The sequence below is a fragment of the Poromitra crassiceps genome, assembly GCF_964638095.1.
Source record: "Poromitra crassiceps genome assembly, contig: HAP1_SCAFFOLD_1211, whole genome shotgun sequence".
NCBI lineage: Eukaryota > Metazoa > Chordata > Actinopteri > Beryciformes > Melamphaidae > Poromitra > Poromitra crassiceps.
Genome location: NW_028151199.1, coordinates 1 through 18,961, shown reverse-complemented (window position 1 = coordinate 18,961; position 18,961 = coordinate 1). Strand labels below are relative to the sequence as shown.

Below are 18,961 nucleotides of genomic sequence, written 5' to 3'. Positions count from 1 at the left end.
CAGATCCTAGATAAGCATATGGACATGGGAGTGCATAAAGAAATGCAGCCATACAATCCGGTTTATGGACAGACGGACACCATAAATCTCCTCAGCGATTATATGTTGACATATGAATGCATAAATCCATAAGCCATATGACTGTGCATATACACATACAGTAGGAGTCTGGACCGGGTGTGTTGATGTGTAGATACTGACACGTGTTAGGCTCTTGGCCTGCGCGGTGGGCCAGTCATCTGGGGAGGTGGGAGCAGCTCCAGGCTCCGGCGCTTCCCTCCAAATCCCAGACAGTCCGACCGGGAGTTGAGGGATATCAGAAGTATTCGCAGCTGTTGGCCCAGCTGGCCCGCCCAGAGACACGGAAAACAAACGACAAGAAGACAGACAGAGGAGGAGAGGGGGGGGGAGGGAAGAGGGATAGGAGGAAACAATCGCACGAGCCATCGTGCTAACTTCTCCCGTCTCCTTCTCAGCTTTCTGAGAAATGACTCACAGCAGACCGGCAATCATTTCAGAATGAATGAATGCTGGAAATTTGTATTTCTTGGCCTCAGGATCGAGCAAATAGGAAAAAAGTACGAGTTGAAAAAATAATTAATAATAATAAAAAGTAAATGTATTATTTGACTCTTGTAAATGGAAAATGGAGTGAATTTATAGAGCGTTTTTATCCAAAGCGCTTTACAATGAATAACTCGGGGACGTCTGGGTAGTGTAGCGGGAAAAGCACTCATGTACCACCGACCCAGGTTCAATTCCCAGCAGCGGTACTTCCGGCTTGGTCAGACGTTCCCACAGAGACAATTGGACGTGTCTGCGGGTGGGAAGCCGGTGGGGTATGTGTCCTGGTCTCTGGACTAGCGCCTCCTCTGCTCGGTCGGGGCGCCTGTTTGGGGAGGAGGGGAACTTGGGGGAATAACGCGATCCTCCCACATGCTACGTCCTGCCAGTAAAACTCCTCACTGTCAGGTGAAAAGAAGCGGCTGGCGACTGCACATGTATCAGAGGAAGCATGTGCTAGTCTACGGCGACAGCAGGGGGATTTGGCCAAGTACAATTGTGGAGAAAATGGGGGGATGGGACGGGACAAAAAAACAATTAATAACTCACATTCACCCATTCACACTCACATTCATACAGCGATGGTAGCGGATTATGCATGATCATAAATAACTCTGTTCCTCTCTTCACTTTTTCCTGCTGTCAGCTCCCTATGTGAACTTCATCCAGAAGGACCCAGGCGCCCCCTGCTCCTTGACAGAGGCTCTGGAATATCTTCAGATGGACGTCCTGGAGGCCCTGATGAACAAGGACCGCCTGGCCTCCAACCAGAACCTGCCTCCCAAGAACAAGCCCCATAACTTCACCGTGGTTGCCATGGAGGGCTGCCATTCATTTGTCATCCTAGACTGGGCCCGCCCACTGAAGGACGATATGGTGTCAGGTAAGAGATACCTCAGGCTATTTTTCATTTATTATTTTTGTGCATTGCCCGTTCTTAAAGGAATAGTTCCTCCAAAAATGAAAATTATGTGATCATCTACTCATCCTCATGCCAAATGAAACACTGGTGAAATGTGTTAACACATAGGGAGGTTGCCAGCACATCTTTGTAGCAGCCATCTCCAACACAACTAAAGTCAATGGGGTCCTGTTCTTTAGAGTTCCAAAACAAAGACAGACAAACAATCATTAGAGGACATTCACACCATACGCCAAAGCAACGCTCAAGCAACGCTGAAGCTATGCTGAAACCACAAGTTTCATTTCGGCGTCCTTGTTAACAGGTGAGGCCGTTCACACCAACCGCGCGCGTGCCACGCTCAAGCCACGCTGAAGCTGCGCTGAAGCGATCGTTCAGGATTCAGTTCTATTTTCCAAGCGTGAAGCTGCCAGGCATGAAGTCAATGGAAGTTGTGGGCGGGGTCAAGACGCGCCGAGCGAGGCACTGAGGAAAAGAGAGTGCTTCTTGTGTGACCGGTTTAGCATGAGCTCAGCTTCAGGGTGGCTTCAGCTTCAGCTCTGCTTCTGTTAAGCGCCAGGTGTGAGCAAATGCTTAGAACACCATTACACCATACACCGTTCTTTGTTGCAAATCAATCAACTGTAGTTCAGATTGTCACTCAATGACGGTGTAAATATACAGTAGGTCTTTTTGGAACTCTGAAGAACTGGTCCCCACTGACTTCACTTGTTTTGGAGAAGACTTCTATGGAGTTGTGCTGGCAACCTCCCAGTGTGTTATATGGACAAACTCCACCTGTGTTTCAACTGGCATGAGGGTCAGTAGATGATGCCAGAACTATTCCTGCAAGGTTTGATTTGTCACTTCCTGTGGGTGGAGAAGTGTCCATACCCGGCACTTCCTGTGGGTGGAGAAGTGTCCATACCCGGCACTTCCTGTGGGTGGAGAAGTGTCCATACCCGGCACTTCCTGTGGGTGGAGAAGTGTCCATACCCAGCACTTCCTGTGGGTGGAGAAGTGTCCATACCCGGCACTTCCTGTGGGTGGAGAAGTGTCCATACCCGGCTCTTCCTGTGGGTGGAGAAGTGTCCAAACCCGGCACTTCCTGTGGGTGGAGAAGTGTCCATACCCGGCACTTCCTGTGGGTGGAGAAGTGTCCATACCCAGCACTTCCTGTGGGTGGAGAAGTGTCCATACCCGGCACTTCCTGTGGGTGGAGAAGTGTCCATACCCGACACTTCCTGTGGGTGGAGAAGTGTCCATACCCGGCACTAGAATTTAATTTGGGCAAACATGATGAATCTCTGGGATGCTTTAATTGGTATGGGATGCTGGTCTCTGCTGTAGCCCCACGTTGTGATGTCTCCTGACAAGACAGGTGGATTTTTTACCTAGAAATCTTGCTGATAGCGCTTGAATGACCTTGAAATATGATTTGTTTCCCTATAAACTTTTCATAATCTATTTTGTGGTTCAACGGCTCATAGAAGTTAAAACCTTGAACATGTCACGGGAAGCTCCCCATAGTCAGATTTCAGGAGCATAGTCCAGTTTACTGTAAATAAATCATGAGGAAAAACAAGCCGCCTCGAACACATGGAGCTGGGCTCGACGTCTCCCGGGGAAAAACAAAATTCCTATGAACCTAGAAAGAGACAGAAGGAAAAAGCGGGATGGAGGTACGGGCTGTGGTGGACTATCAGAGGCAGCGGTCTGCTCAGCTACAGAAGCACCATGTTGTCTTTGGCAGGCTGACTCCAGCTCCTGGTTGTGCTGTGGGCCGCACTTTCCTCTTGATGTGTAAAACAGATAGATGGTCTATACTGTCATCAGCCTTTTCTCCCATGCTTTCTTTCCATCTGTTTCTCCCGATCTCGCACACAATGTAGACACTTTCTGTATCAGTTTTCAATGGATTTCTTACTTAATTGCATTTTGTCTGGACAATTTGCCAACTCCCCGTCAGTTTGTCTACATACTTTTCAACGTCAAGGTCAAATAGTATTTACAAAATAATGCTTTTGTGGGTTTTCTTTATCTTATTTAGGATCCTAGGGCGGCAGATTTGTGGGTTTACCATGTCAAGTGCCAGAAATGAATTGTGCAAATGCAGAAACCCCCAAATATTAACAGTCGTAGATGAATCAGGTTAAAACAGATGCCAATAATTATTTAGCGCAAATATTCGAACCTCCTCCATCTTTATTCTTGTCTTTATTTCTTGTACTGGTTTTGTAGCATTGCTATATATATATATGTGTTTTAACAGTCCAGTTTTTGCACATTAGTTATAAGAAATATGATTAAGATAGCTAGCTAGCTAGCTAGCTAGAGAGAGAGAGAGAGAGAGAGAGAGAGAGAGAGAGAGAGAGAGAAAGAATACAGAAGCTAGAGTGAATTTTTCTATCAGGATCTCAACTGAACAATGTAGCGTGGACTTGGAGTGGGAATGGAAAAAGAGAGAGAATGAAAACAGAGAAGTGTGTGTGCTAGTGTTTCCCCTCTGTGTGTGTGTGTGTGTGTGTGTGTGTGTGTGTGTGTGTGTGTGTGTGTGTGTGTGTGTGTGTGTGTGTGTGTGTGTGTGTGTGTGTGTGTGTGTGTGTGTGTGTGTGTGTGTGTGTGCTAGTGTTTCCCGTCTCTCCTGTCGGCTGCCAGCTGTGTTGGTGCGGCTCCAGCAAAAATAGAAAGCCCTCAAACATCCAATAGGAACAATTGGCAGTTTGGGTTGGGTGTGCGGCAGACAGGCAGGCAGGCAGGCAGGCAGGCAGGCAGGCAGGCAGACAGGCAGGCAGGCAGGCAGGCAGGCAGGCAGGCAGGCAGGCAGGCAGGCAGGCAGGCAGGCAGGCAGACAGGCAGGCAGGCAGACAGGCAGGCAGACAGGCAGACAGGCAGGCAGGCAGGCAGACAGGCAGGAAGACAGACAGGCAGACAGGCAGGCAGGCAGGTAGACAGACAGACAGGCAGGCAGGTAGACAGGCAGGCAGGCAGACAGGCAGGCAGGCAGGCAGGTAGACAGGCAGGCAGGTAGACAGGCAGGCAGGCAGGTAGACAGACAGACAGACAGACAGGCAGGCAGGTAGACAGACAGGCAGGCAGGCAGGTAGACAGACAGGCAGGCAGGCAGGCAGGCAGCACTGCTTTCCATTGGATTAAAGTTAAACTATCGGAGCGCTCCGTGACCTTGGGATACTCTCTGGATTCTCAGGATTAGCCTGCATGACTGAGGAAGTTAAAGACAGACAGATCGGCAGTTTGGGAAACATTCAGCAGGAGAAACAGGAAAAGCTAAAGTTGTTTTCTTCACGGTTTAAAGAATATCGGAGCGTTGACCCTCATTCCTCCAAATCTTAAGACAGTTATTGCTCATTTCCACTTTATTTTATCCCATTATTCCTTTTCCCCCTTTCAAAATTAGCTATCTACTGCTTGAAAATGCTCATTTAAGATGCTAGGATCAAATTCTAACTAATTATAATACTTTGTAAAGGATGATAGTTGACAAAACGAGAAAACATTTCGAGGCTAGATCCATTATGTAGAGATACTAGCGGAACACCCGTCCCTGTGTGACTGGCCTCGCTCACAGAGTTGCCATGCAGCCCCCCCTCTCTCTCGGCAGGGGGGTTTCATAGTCCTCTTCAGTGGCTGATTACAACTTCGCTCACCCTGTGTGCTGCTCCACAGTTCACTGGCTGATTCAAACTGCGCTCACCTGTGTGCTGCTCCACTCTGGAGCTTTCCATGGTGCTGAACCTGTGTTGAGCCATTTTGGCCATTAATTAGCCATTTTTGCAAATTTAGTCGGCCCGAATTAATGTACCTACTGTAAATTCCGGACTATAAGCCGCACCGGTGTATAAGCCGCACCTGCAAAGTTGACTATTTTTTTCTTATATAAGCCGCACCGGACTATAAGCCGCGGGTGTTTTAATTGTATTTTTTTTTTTTTTTTTTTTTTTTTTAATTGTGTTTTAATGTTTAATTACCATATGTAATGCTCCCATTTATTAACATTTCAACAAAACAACATAACACAACACCACCTGTGTTGTTATTTACAGTGCACACAGTGTCATACAGTGTCATACAGTGTCATACAGTGTCATACAGTGTGGTGAAAAGAGGGCAAGAGAGGAAATTAAAACAGAAGTGGATTTATAGTTAGAAAGAGTGCTAAAAAAGAGAGATTTTTTTTTTTTTTTTTTTTTTTTTTTTGAAAAAATCCATAGATAAGCCGCACCGTTATATAAGCCGCAGGGGCCAAAAAAGGCCAAAAAACGGGAAAAAAGGTGCGGCTTATAGTCTGGAATTTACGGTAATTAAAAACCCGGCTCCATTAGGTCACCCACAGGGGTGCTCTTTACACTTCCTGAAAGATTCAGCCCGATCGCACGTAAAATGGCATAGCTGTGGACGAACACAATCCTGGTCACTCACTCACTCACTCCCTCACTCACTCTCTCTCTCTCTCTCTCTCTCTCTCTCACTCACTCACTCACTCACTCACTCTCTCTCTCTCTCTCTCTCTCTCTCACACACTCACTCACTCACTCACTCACTCACTCTCTCTCTCTCTCACTCACTCACTCACTCTCTCTCACTCACTCACTCACACACTCACAGACACTTTGTATTGTTATTATAGGATCGATTGATGAATCCCAGGTTATGCTTTTGTTGGGCTTCAAAAGCGATAGTATACTGTATATACTTAATAGATCACTTAATTTCCAGGTTTGCTGCTTCTGCAATGAGGCAGATTCCCATTTTTTCTGACGCCTAATGACCCTTGCCCTTTCCCCTCTGCGTTGTTTTTGTCCCTGCAGGCTACAAGGTCTACAGTGCGTCATATGATGACGTCCTCAACAACCGCTGGTCCTCCAGGGTCTCCAGCGGGACACATCTGCCTCTGGAGAATCTCAAACCCAACTCGAGGTAAGCACCGCCTGCCTGTGTGCTGTTTTCACACATGCAGATCACTTTGGGACCCATCACTCATCAGCATCATCTCACACAAGGGAGTCACAGTAAACACGGACTGTGTGTGTGTGTGCGTGCATGTGTGCGTGTGCATGTGTGTGTGTGTGTGTGTGTGTGTGTGTGTGTGTGTGTGTGTGTGTGTGTCTCAGGTGCTTGGCTGTGTGAGAATGTTTATACCATTATCTCATCATCATATAAGGCACAACATGCTTCTTGTCTTTGTGCTTTGAGTTCATGCGTGCGTCTATACATGCCTGGGTGATTTGTTCCGCATTTAATGCACGTAGCATGTTTCCAACTATGATATAAGAGCGGGGTGATTCTGATCTGAGTGGAGTTGCAGACTGATAGAGTCATGCTTGTAGGAGAGAATGGAAAAGCTTGAAAGGGAAGTAAATCCACCTCGGCTTGGAGGCAGGCAGGTTAAGAAACACACTTACTGTAAATCAGCCGCAAAACGTGACTTGTTGGGAAACTCCGTTGAGATCCTGGGAAACACAGGGGAAGGTAAATACACCGGACACTATCTGACACACGCACGCACACACACGCACGCACACACACACACATGCAAACACAAAGTACTGTTTTAGTTATTAGAGCATGTTTCTGACTCTTACGAGTTCTGGGTCGCGGCGTTCAAAACACGTGTAGCCTACGCATGGAAACAGCTCTTAACACCTGGGCCCGAGAGATGAGAGCCGATGTTCTGAGTTTTCACCTGAAACCAAACTGCTTGTTCCATTTCCTCGCTGTGTTCAAGGCCTTTTGCTCGGAGGCTGTGGGTAAAAACACACACGTGATTCATAGAGTCGAAGAAGTGGTGCCAACAGACCTAATAGAAAACTTCAAGAAGTGCACCGACTTCTTAGCAATTAAGCTCTTTGATCAACTTCCTGTTGTGGGACCAGAAGATTAGGTGGTCACTGCACATCTGTTCATTTCGTCATTTTGAATCACTGTGATGCAAATGAGGTGATGCAATACCGAGCCGAAGCGTTGACATGCACCCAGAGAGAACCGAAGAGTGGACAGTCGCTACCAAGCTGTTTGTCACATGACAGCAAGTCAAGCAAGGACTGTGTTTGCCAAGACATCAATGTCTTCCCTTCACCAGATGGTTTTTGTACAGTCTGCGTGAAGTGAACGGCCCACACAGTTTGAACCATGTGCTGCTGTCCAAACAAACTTCAACACACTTTTACTCTTTTTATTCTGTCATTCACGCGCTCGATCTCATCTGGAATGGACAATACGCAGCACCTCAGACAGCTCCTCTGACACCCCATAACTCTCTGTAAGGAGGTACCTTCACACACGGGATTCATTCTCACTGCAAATGCTTTTTATGGTGTGGTTTAGCCTAGTTAGGTACCAAGTGGGGGTAATTAGCTACATAGGAGTGCACAAAGAGTGACAGAAAGGTAGGACCAATCACAAGGCAGCGGTAGATTCCCTGCCTACCAACACGATGGTTGCAGGTTCGAGCCCCCCGTGTTACCTCCGGCTTGGTCGGGCGTCCATACAGGCACAATTGGCCGTGTTGTGGGAGGGAATCTGGTATTGGGGCGGCTGTAGCTCAGGAGGTAGAGCGGGTCGTCCACTAATCGCTTTGGATAAAAGAGGTCGGTGGTTCGATTCCCGCCTCCTCCAATCTGCATGTCGAAGTGTCCTTGGGCAAGATACTGAACCCCAAATTGCTCCTGATGGTGTGCCAGCACCCTGTGTAGTAGCCTGCCACCATCGGTGTATGAATGGGTGAATGTACCTACTGATTGTAAAGCGCTTTGGATAAAAGCGTTATATAAATGCAAGCCATTTACCATTAGGGGTCTATGTCTTGGTTGCGGCACTAGTGCCTCCTCTGGTTGGTCGAGGGGGAGGGGAACTGGGGGGAATAGTGTGATCCTCCCATGCTCTAAAATATAATTCACTTCAGAATACTTCTCTGTGATTGACAGTGACCTGGTACTGCATGAATAGTCCTCTTGATACTGTACTCCCACTCATCTGGTGCTCCAAATAGAAAAAAATATTGGTAGCAAACATAATATCTCTGGAAAAATGGTTAACTTATTGCAGATGGGTGAGTTCATCAGGACTAGAAGAAACATGGTTGAGGCAGTTTGAGGTGTTATGATAGTTGTCTCATCCGTGACTGTGGGAAGCCAAAAACAAACCGTGTAGACATGCACTGTGTGTTGGGGAAGATAAGTTCTTCCAAGATAAGTTTTCTCGCCTGCATCCGGTTTGTTTCCAAGGTAGTGTGTGTCTCTTGGTGACGGTTGATCTTGGGATGGTTTATGGGACGGCGCAGACATTTCCCTCAGATGCTGGAGGCTCCTTCTGGCTGCCAGAACCACTAAACACGCATACACACTTACACACACGTGTACACACACATGCGGACAGATCCCCTTGGATCCACAAGGCTTCCTGCTCACGATGAGATCCACTCATATCAATCATACACATAAAAATAGTCCTATCTGTGGAACATTGAAGAATGATGCTTGACTATTATGCGAGTTGAAACCTTAATGCTTGCCTCTCCACTTGTACATATTCATACATCAGTGTGAATAAATGTGTAGAAGCTAGTAAGGATGAGATGATATGCTTGATTCACGATTCGATACAACCACGATAATAAACTAGAAGTGCACGCAGCGAGTGCAGACCTCCACCAAGGCCAATAGTCCAGTCTGATATGATATGCAAATTTTGTTATTTGGATCGGGTCCGCTCTGAATTGTAATGGGTTCTCCCTTGGCCCATGCTACTACACCCTTCCCCAAGGTTCATGAACATCGGCCCAGTAGTTTGTACGTTATCCTGCTAACAGACAGACAGACAGACAGACAGACAGACACACAGACAGACAGACACACAGACACACAGGCAGACAGACAGGCAGGCAGACAGGCAGACAGACACACAGGCAGACAGACAGACAGGCAGACAGACAGACAGACAGGCAGAGAGACAGACAGGCAGTCAGACAGACAGACAGGCAGGCAGACAGGCAGACAGACACACAGGCAGACAGACAGACAGACAGACAGACAGACAGACAGGCAGACAGGCAGACAGACAGACATAACATCCTTGGCGGAGGTAATACAAATTCTGTGACAACAAAGTAGCCTATAACTGTGCAGGATTACGTTTATTTCTGAGCCACAAATCTTCGTCTAGCAATGGTATTGGCTTGCTGGAATGTAAACAACAATTTAAAAATGTCTTTACAACGTGCAAATAATACAATTTGGATGGCGCCAATATCCCTACTGCTCCACAATACATATTACCACATACTGTATATTGCGATATATTGATTTTTGATCTAACATCCCAGAATAGTTGATAGTCTCTAATCGACCCTGAAAGGTTCACTGTCGTTTTTGTGGCTTAGCTGCCTTCTTCTAGTTGAGGCCATGTGTAGGTTTCAGTCCCTCTGCACTGGGGCCCTGCAACCTCTGACACATCTGTCTTCTAATGACTTCATGGTGAAGTTCTTGCTGAAGGGCATGTAATCTGCTGCAGTCCACCTAGACCGTATGCAGCCGCCATCCAGCTTCTCATCTGGAGAGGAGATATTGAGAGCGATGTCCAAGATCGCTGACGGATTTGAAGGATATTGAAAACTTGGTGTGGCTTTAGAGAGTATCTTAGCGGTCTACTATCGCTCTCTATAAGCTGGCTCGTGTTTCCTCTCTTTCCACCTTCTCCAGTTTCTTCTCTGCTCATTACATCATCCCCACCCCCCCGCCCCTCCACCCCCGCTGCCTGGTCTTCTCTCTCTGATGATATATTTTGGTCAGTGCCGTCACGTGGCCGCGGTGATTGGATCCAGGCCTCGAGGCTTTACGTTGGTTTGAGGGGTTTGGCTGGAAATCAACAGACCGTGAACTTACTGTATGTGACCCTGCTGAGCGGAGGGGAGGGGGGGGGGGGTCACACGCTCTCACACACACACACACACACACACTTGACAGATGCGCACACGCGTTATCGGCGTCCCGTAGTGGAAAAGTTTGCACCGGCGGTGTTGTTCTCAATCTGGTGGGATTTTGAGGGTTCCTCCGCAGTGTTTAAAACAGACTAAAGTGAGCTCACCGCCTGATCTCCGCTCTGCTCTGTGTCATACAACAAAGCCATCTGCGGGACATGTCTCCTTCTCTTCTTCTCACCCGCTCATCTACATCTCCTTCCTCTTACCAAGGCGGTGGCCAGAATACAATGTTGGTATTTTACGTCTCTGCAAACCTACGATCTCAACGTAACGTTGAAAACAAAATGGCGGTTAATTTGAAAGCCTCGCTGCCTCTCCAACGCTAAATGCAAATAAAACATCTTCATCAACTTTGCTTGTGTTTAGGCAGGTAAAACAACTTGGTTAAAGCTAGGATTATGGCGGGTTAGGCTTAAATAATAGTAATGGTAAATGTGACTCACAGATTAAATGTATTGACTTTGGAAACACTGTGACCATGACTGGGGATCGAACACACTGTGACCATGACTGGGGATCGAACACGCTGTGACCATGCTGTGACCATCACGTATTTTGCTTCAGAAATGTTCATATTCTACATATCTGTGGATTGCAGAAACGTACAATGCTAACGTTTCATTCTGGCGACCAGTCTGCTTTTACCGTATGTCGATCTATCCACGTCAGTTGACTTTTTCCACGGGCCTCCTTTCTTCTCTCTCTCTCTCTCTCTCTCTCTCTCGTTCCTCCCCTCTCATCCTCTCTTCCTATCTGTTCATCTCCCCTTGTCTAGATGTCTCTTTTTCCTTCACCCCCCGTCCTGCGCTCTCTCCTCCCTCCTTCTCCCTTCAACGTGTGCCAAATAGCCATTTTATTGTGCTGTGCTCACTTTGGATTCATACGAATCTAAAGCAGACTACAGGCCCAGTCATCTGCTGCGCTCATTACCTTTCTCCACACCTTCACGCCGTCACAACAAAGCTGGCAGAATGACACTTTAACAACTCAATCATTCAATCTGTGTGTTGTGCTTTTTGCTTCACTCAGGTACTACTTCAAAGTGCAGGCCAAGAATGTGTTTGGCTTGGGACCAGTCAGCGATACGCTCACCTACGTCACGGAATCAGGTGCGTATACTTACAGCGCACAAATGCAGTCACAAATATATGTACAGTAATCTTCCAAATGCAAAGATAAACATTAGATGCCCCATAGACTTCAGTTCAAACCTCGGTCAAACTTTTCCAGGCAGTCATAGAAAGCATTGAGGCAATGGTAATCCTGCCGCCATGCAAGATATCGGCATACGAAACCAGCCTCGGAGTGGGAAGCGGTTTCCAGATGTACAGTGCATTATGCGCCTTTGTAACCAGGCGAATACATCATACTTGTAGCGCTGTCTGTTTTTCCTCCCTTGTGAACCGGCCTCCCTCTGCTTCTTTCAGATGACCCTCTGCTCATTGAAAGACCACCTGGTAAGTGCATCCTCCACCAGCAGAGCACGTCTCTAATGTAAGGTCAACAAACCTGGTCCTATCCAAGCCGCGCTGAGGCTGTGAGGAGCTCACCATCTGTGTAGCAGCATGCCAGCATCTGACTCTGCATATATACAGTAGGACACTTGGAAGATTTCCATGGTGGAAATACCTTCACTCTCCTACCTAGACCACAGGAGAATTTAGGTATTTACCGGTAGTCTTTTTTTTTAAGAGCGTTAAGGCTGGAATTTCCTCACTCGCCCATTTGTCGCACCATCGTTAGCACTCATTTGGGTGCCACGGTGTATGCCTTCCTTTGGGTGCCACGGTGTATGCCTTCCTTTGGGTGCCACGGTGTATGCCTTCCTTTGGGTGCCACGGTGTATGCCTTCCTTTGGGTGCCACGGTGTATGCCTACAGCACAGCAGGGATACTCAACTTGCTTTGCCTGGAGGCCACTTTTGTAAAATGATAGGGGGCCAGTTAATAAAGAAACATTAATATAGATCTTTCTGTAGCCGATTGTAGGTTTTTGGGCTGTCAGCCGGAGTTTAGTCTGACAATTTTGTGCACACAGGATAGTTAGTTAGGGTAAGTTAAATTAGTTAGGTTAAGTTAGTTTAGTACATCTAAGTGCCAGGGTGGCAAGCACATGGTGGTTTTTGACAATTTAGCTGGAGCTCAGTCAAACTTTATTTCATGATAGTTTTCATTGTGAATTAGAAAATGGTCGGAGGGCCACTCTGCACCCTATCGCGGGCCGCATCTGGCCCCCGGGCCGCAAGTTGAGTATCACTGGCCTACAGTGTTTAGCGGAGAGAGGAGCCTCTCAAGATGGCTGCATGCATCATTTGAGTGCTATTAAGAAGGCCTATCATTATGTCATTATGAGCACTGACAGAGTGACAGAGGAGGATTTGTAATGGGATGTGAGTGTCGGTGTGTATGTCGATTTGACTGCAGAGGAGATATGAGTACAGAAGTCGATTTTTTTTATTGTTTTGGTTGTCATTTTTAGACACACACAGATTATTTAGGTAGTGGTGGGATCCAGCTAATTCACTAGTGGTACTTCTATTCACTCCTCATGCCTGTTAGCATTACAATATTAGTTGTTACTATTTTACATTTGTGCTGATAGCGGTAAATCACTAATGTGGTGTTGTACTACATCAGTGCTTCTCAACATGGGGTCGGGGACCACCAGGAGTCCGTGAGGGTCAGAGGTTCCCCAACAAATTCATGAATTATTCAACTTCACCATTATTTAATTTACAAGAACACAGAATTTAGGAGAATGACAATTTTTCATCATGCTTATATCTACAATACAGATAGTCGTGGAATTCTGGACAAAATCTATCTATCAATCATATCTATCAATAAAAATATTGTTAGATTTGGGTCGAAGAGGCAACATCTCATTAACTGGGGGTCTGTGACCCTAATGTGGACAACATTAGGGGTCATTATATGAAAAGGGTTGAGAATGACTTTAGCCTACTACATCATGGAAGGCTAATAATTGTGTGTGAAGTTTTTTCCCCACTATCCTATAATATAAATGTACTTCATTTTCTTATTTATACTGTACTGGTTATTGAGGAGAACATATACATGATTTTAGAAAATTATTTTCTCAAATCTGATAGCACCCAGATGTAACCCATGCATATTCTGCAGCCACACCATCACATACCCTTCTCTGTTTCACCCCACCCTTTAGGTGGAGAGCCAATCTGGATCCCCTTCACCTTCAAGTATAACCCAGCCCACAGCGCCTGCAAGGGCAGCCAGTACGTCAAGCGGACCTGGTACCGGAAGTTTGTGGGAGTGGTTCTGTGTAACTCGCTACGATACAAGATCTTCATGGGAGACGGTCTTAGGGGTAACCTATCACATTTAATAGGTTATATGTTAATTCCAATGCCATCTGTTTCTATCTCTCCATCCACCTACATAGAGCATAGTATCGCTCTGTTTGTTCACTGTTTGTGAATATAACCAGCCAAGCCCCCCCTCCCTCTCTCTCTCTCTCTCTCTCTCTCATATCACAGAGCCCTTCTACAGTATAGGAGATACATTTGGCCAGGGAGAGGACCACTGCCAGTTTGTAGACTCCTACCTGGATGGAAGGACAGGCCCAGTCTACCTCTCAAATAACCTGCCTACAGCACAAGGTACATACATACATACATACATACATACATACATGCATGCATACATACATACAGTACATACATACATACATACATACATACATACATACATACATACATACATACATACATACATACATACATACATACATACTACATACATACATACATACATACATACATACATACATACATACATACATACATACATACATACATACAGTACAAACAGTACATACATACAGTACATAGAAGTACTTCTTATGCAACAGTTTGCATTACTGTGTTCTCTTTTGTAAGTATTTTCTTGTGCCATGTGATGTGATCAAAACTGATTTCCATATGAATATAATTATGGGAGTTTGAATAGTTTAAGATACATTTTCACAATAATACAACTTTTACTTCTTGTCATTGAGGACATATTGCTCAGAAAAGAGCAGACTTGATTTGTACAAAATGATATTTTGTGTGACATCATGACCAACTCGTACAATCCCCATATAGAGGAGAGATGTGTCATACTTACAGTTGTGTTAGCTGAATTTGGCTCTTGAGGACAACTGTGCTACAGTGACTGCATGGGGGGGAAATCATTCCTATCAAGGATGACTCAGCATCAGCATTGTCATAAAGTCAAGCAGGAAAATAACTCTGACTTGTCGCTAAATGATTACATCCAGAAAGTCACATGACCCATTTGTGTGAATGGATGTGAGCGATGTTTTGATATTTCTGTGTTGCAGGATTTCATCGCTCGTACAGACAGGAGCCTGTGACATTTGGAACTGTCGGCCGGCGTACGCCCCATCCCTTCGTGGGCTGGTACGAGTGCGGGGTGCCCATCCCCGGCATGTGGTAACCCAGGCGATGAGGAGAGGTCGTTACCGAGGGCAACCCGTCTGCATCCTGCTGTAGGCGCGCCCCCTCACTGGTCCCGCCCTTAGAAACTGACTTTTGCCGACCGCAACAAAGACACCACTACAGACGTACTACAGCTTCAGAGAAAGAGAATATAGTACTTTTAAACATCACTAACAATGTATTTGATTGCAATGCACTTTTTTGTTATATAAAGCAGTCTGTATATGAGGGAAAAAGAAGCATGTGTGCTCTTGCTTAGTTTAACTCTAATCAGAAAGTGTCCTTGTATTATTCGCAGCTACTCCAGAGACAGGTCCCCCATCCAGCGTTATTTATCTCTTCAAAATGCACACACAAACGGGCAACATTGGACCAAAGCACAAACTGAAAAGCAAACTATACGAATGGGCACTTGATGTATAGGTCTGTTCATTTTTGATTGGGAGATTTTTTTTCCATAATGTAATGTAATTTTGACAGCTACTTTTTGTTTATTTGTGTTTTTGAACATTCATACTGTCTTTTTGTACCCTTTTGGTATTTACCAGATTCCATGAAAAGTGATTGTGTAATTTTTGTATGTATACGGACAAAGAATAAAAGACAAAGTATTTGCTCAGGAACTGTGGGAGATTGAATAAAGGTGCTATGGAAACCACAGCAATCCTAAGACATGAATCATATCATATTCTCCCATTGCCACATTCTTTTCTACCAAAACCTTCCACGTGTGATCCAGAGCTCCTTAATCAACCTAATGGAAGATTTGAGCAAAAGACAAAGTGTAGATGAGCCAGTTGGAATAGCAACACTGTTAAAAGCAGTGTCAAAAACAACATATTATGGAGAAAAATAGGTGAGGCAGAGAGAGAAAGAGAAAATATCAGCTTGTTCATTTACCAGCAAGTAGCGTGCAGAGACGCAAAAAAATGGCGTTCAAAAGATTAAAAAGATGCCAATATAGTTCAACTTCACTGCTCCTCCTTTGTCCACACTGTAGTAATAGGCATGCCAGGAAGTGTGTGTGTGTGTGTGTGTGTGTGTGTGTGTGTGTGTGTGTAATCTGCATATGTAAATTTAATTTGAACTGATCTAAATTTGATCTGTAAATCACCATTTGCATGTAACAGCAGATTAATGGTGTACCACTGCTGTGTTAGATTAAGAAAGGCTAAGAGATTATACAAACAGATCGTCACTTCATATTTTTGGGCCTGGATTTTAATCCAATTACTGTAGGACTTGTTAGTAATATGTTGGTTTTAATAGTGTCCAATTCAGATGTAATCTTTCATGAGGCATACGTTTTCATTTTCATGCCTGTAGCCAAATGCGCTGCTCACATTTTACAGTGTTGTCTGAGCAAGAACTAAGAGGCCTACATCTGTGCAAAATAAGCATGTGAAACAAATAAGAAAAAGCCAAGTTATAAGTGGATCAACACCACAACCACAAACCATATACAAGCGGGACATATTTCATTGATAAAGGGTGAATTATTGGAAAGGTCTGTTTTGACATTGTTGCAAAGTAAACATTGAACGCCTCTACGCAGTGAAATTCATTAATGTTTTAGTTTGCACTAAATTAAATAGAAATTGATTATGCTTTCCATAAACCGCAAGAGCAGAACCTCTCCAACGCTTTCATAAATTTGATTCCATGCATTTTTCAGCTGTCAGTTTTGCCTCTGTGAGTTCTCCAGTGAGCATAATCAATAAGGACATCCAGTAGCAGCCTATCCAGTAGCACCCCCTGCATAGCCAAGATTCACTTATCACTGCTATTAATCCACGTCATTCATCCTAGGATGGAATAGGATTTCTATGATGCACATTGCACACAGGCCGAGAGGCTATTTTATTATTCCGTCCATCCATCAATGGGAAAAATACATTTCAAAGAGAATATCATCAAGAAGTACTCAAGTATGTACTTAAGTATTGAAAAACACATTAAGATGGTGCATGCAATACAGCAATTAGGCCTATGCCTACACATTTTTGCATGATTCTTCCAAGTCATTTAAAGTTTTAGGATGTTCTGATTCTAATCATATCAACAAAACAAGCAAATTGAAGTACAGTATTATGGAAGGTTGAGTCAACAAGTGCATTTTATTCACAACTGATATGAATGTCTAAAAGCAAGAATCGCTCTGTGGTGTGGTAGGCACTTGCACTTTTAGGATGGAACTGAACTGATAAGGTTATATATCTCTTTATGATTAGTTTATAGACAGACACTGAGCAGGAAACCAGTCATTTCGCTCACAGATGATGAAGACCGACAAGAATGGAAACTGTAAGCAAAGAGACACTTAAAGGAGAACGTCAGCAAAAAACACTGCTGATTTATTTTGCACATGATCTCATACATGGGGCAAGCATTCATTTAGTTTGACAGTTATTGAGAGTTGAGTTGAGTGAAGTTGTGGACCAGTGATGTCATTTGTGCATGAATGACATCACTGTTCTCTACGACCCTCACAGCAAATATGATGAAATACAACTCATTGTGGACTTCTTGAAAAGCAGATGCTCGATGTTGGTGTCTTTTTCTCTGTTTTACCGTTTGTCTTGTGCTTGTGTCTTATTCAAGGGACTGGTGTTGGAAAGCTTCAGCTATTACATGTGTAGTGTGTACAGTACATCAGACATTGCTTCTGCAATAGAGACAGTCCGCATGTCTGGGAACACCCACAAAATGTTAAATGGCTGGCGCGCGAGTGGGGTAAAACCGCCCATATATCTCATGGGCTGACTCACCAAAATACGGTGCTGCGGCTCTAAACTACAGGTGTGGGGGTTCTAGAGCAGAACACAAGTCTGCTCAGATGTGCGTTTACTGCGGTGGTTAAATCCCTGATTGTGTCTGCCTGGGCTGGGCTATCAGCTAAATTCTAACTTTGCTGAATGGATAGAACGGGGTTTTTTACCCCACCCTGACCACGCCCCCAGCCAGGCTGAGCCAGCTAAACCAGCGTCTATGACGAGACGTGGCCTCAACCTATTGTCAATGTTTCTCTGTACTTGTGCATTAAATATAAACTACTAAATAAAACAATAATACTGACATCTACTTTAAACGTGATCCAGACATCTGGAGGCTGAAGAAGCAAAGCTGGACTCATAATGCATTCAAGCAGCATGCATTCATCACTACAGTGTTCTGAAGGACTTCTACGCCACCAGCTCTCATGGGAAAGAGTCATTTCTGGCCATGAAGATTTCTCTGATGACAGCTCTTCACCTGCTACTGAATCTGATGACAGAACTTCAGTCATCTCTGTCCCAGTCGACAATAAGGCTCCTGCTACCTCTGTCCTGGTTGACAAGACATCTGTCCTGGCTAATAGGACTGCCACTAGCACTGACCCAGCTGATGAGGCTTCCCCTGCTACCTCACTGAGGTCAAGAAAAAAATACTTTAGACCTCTTTAAAAGATGTAGTGAGGAAGGCCATCTGTTGTTGCTTTATGCATGCTGACTAGTGACAGGCTATATTTAGGCTACACTGCCACTCCCAATTCTGCCCCCCCCCCCCCACACACACACACACACACACACACACACACTACTACATCACATCTAAGCAAAAGAATCAGAATTTTGAATTTTCCTTCCCACTTTCTGTATCAACTCACCATCTTGCGGGTGTTTGAATGACCCTTGACCCCTGAACGCTGACCTTCGCAGGGCCTCAGGTACCGGCTTGCACCTGGGCCCATGGTGACATGGTGCCACGACTGATGGCCACTGTCAGCCCAGGGAATTTGTAAGGGATGTTTTTGTAGTTAAACATTTGACTTAGTTGGAACATTCTTCAACTTTATTTACTGTAAACCGGTCCTTAATCAGTCCTGAGGAAATGTGATGTTGGCTGACTCAGACTCACTGCAAACAACAGATGTTGCCTGGCTGCCTGCCAACCAAGTCCTAAAGAAAGATAAAAGAAAACTAGACACCATCTTGCAATGGGATCACACCAGCACTGATGCCCACGACTTAAGAGG

At 45.1% G+C, this 18,961-nt stretch overlaps 1 protein-coding gene across 1 annotated transcript in view; it reads left to right on the top strand.

The window, feature by feature from the left end:
* The window catches only part of LOC310771783 (fibronectin type III domain-containing protein 1-like), a gene marked incomplete at its 5' end in the record, with an annotated part of 30,549 nt that extends 14,920 nt beyond the window's left edge, over window positions 1-15,629 (top strand). The window contains 7 exons of the mRNA XM_083664307.1: window positions 1,211-1,447; window positions 6,295-6,403; window positions 11,493-11,572; window positions 11,891-11,920; window positions 13,650-13,811; window positions 13,981-14,103; window positions 14,829-15,629. Coding sequence (XP_083520433.1) covers window positions 1,211-1,447; window positions 6,295-6,403; window positions 11,493-11,572; window positions 11,891-11,920; window positions 13,650-13,811; window positions 13,981-14,103; window positions 14,829-14,944 — 857 coding nt within the window. The remainder of the gene's footprint in view (window positions 1-1,210; window positions 1,448-6,294; window positions 6,404-11,492; window positions 11,573-11,890; window positions 11,921-13,649; window positions 13,812-13,980; window positions 14,104-14,828) is intronic.
* Window positions 15,630-18,961: the final 3,332 nt, after the last annotated feature.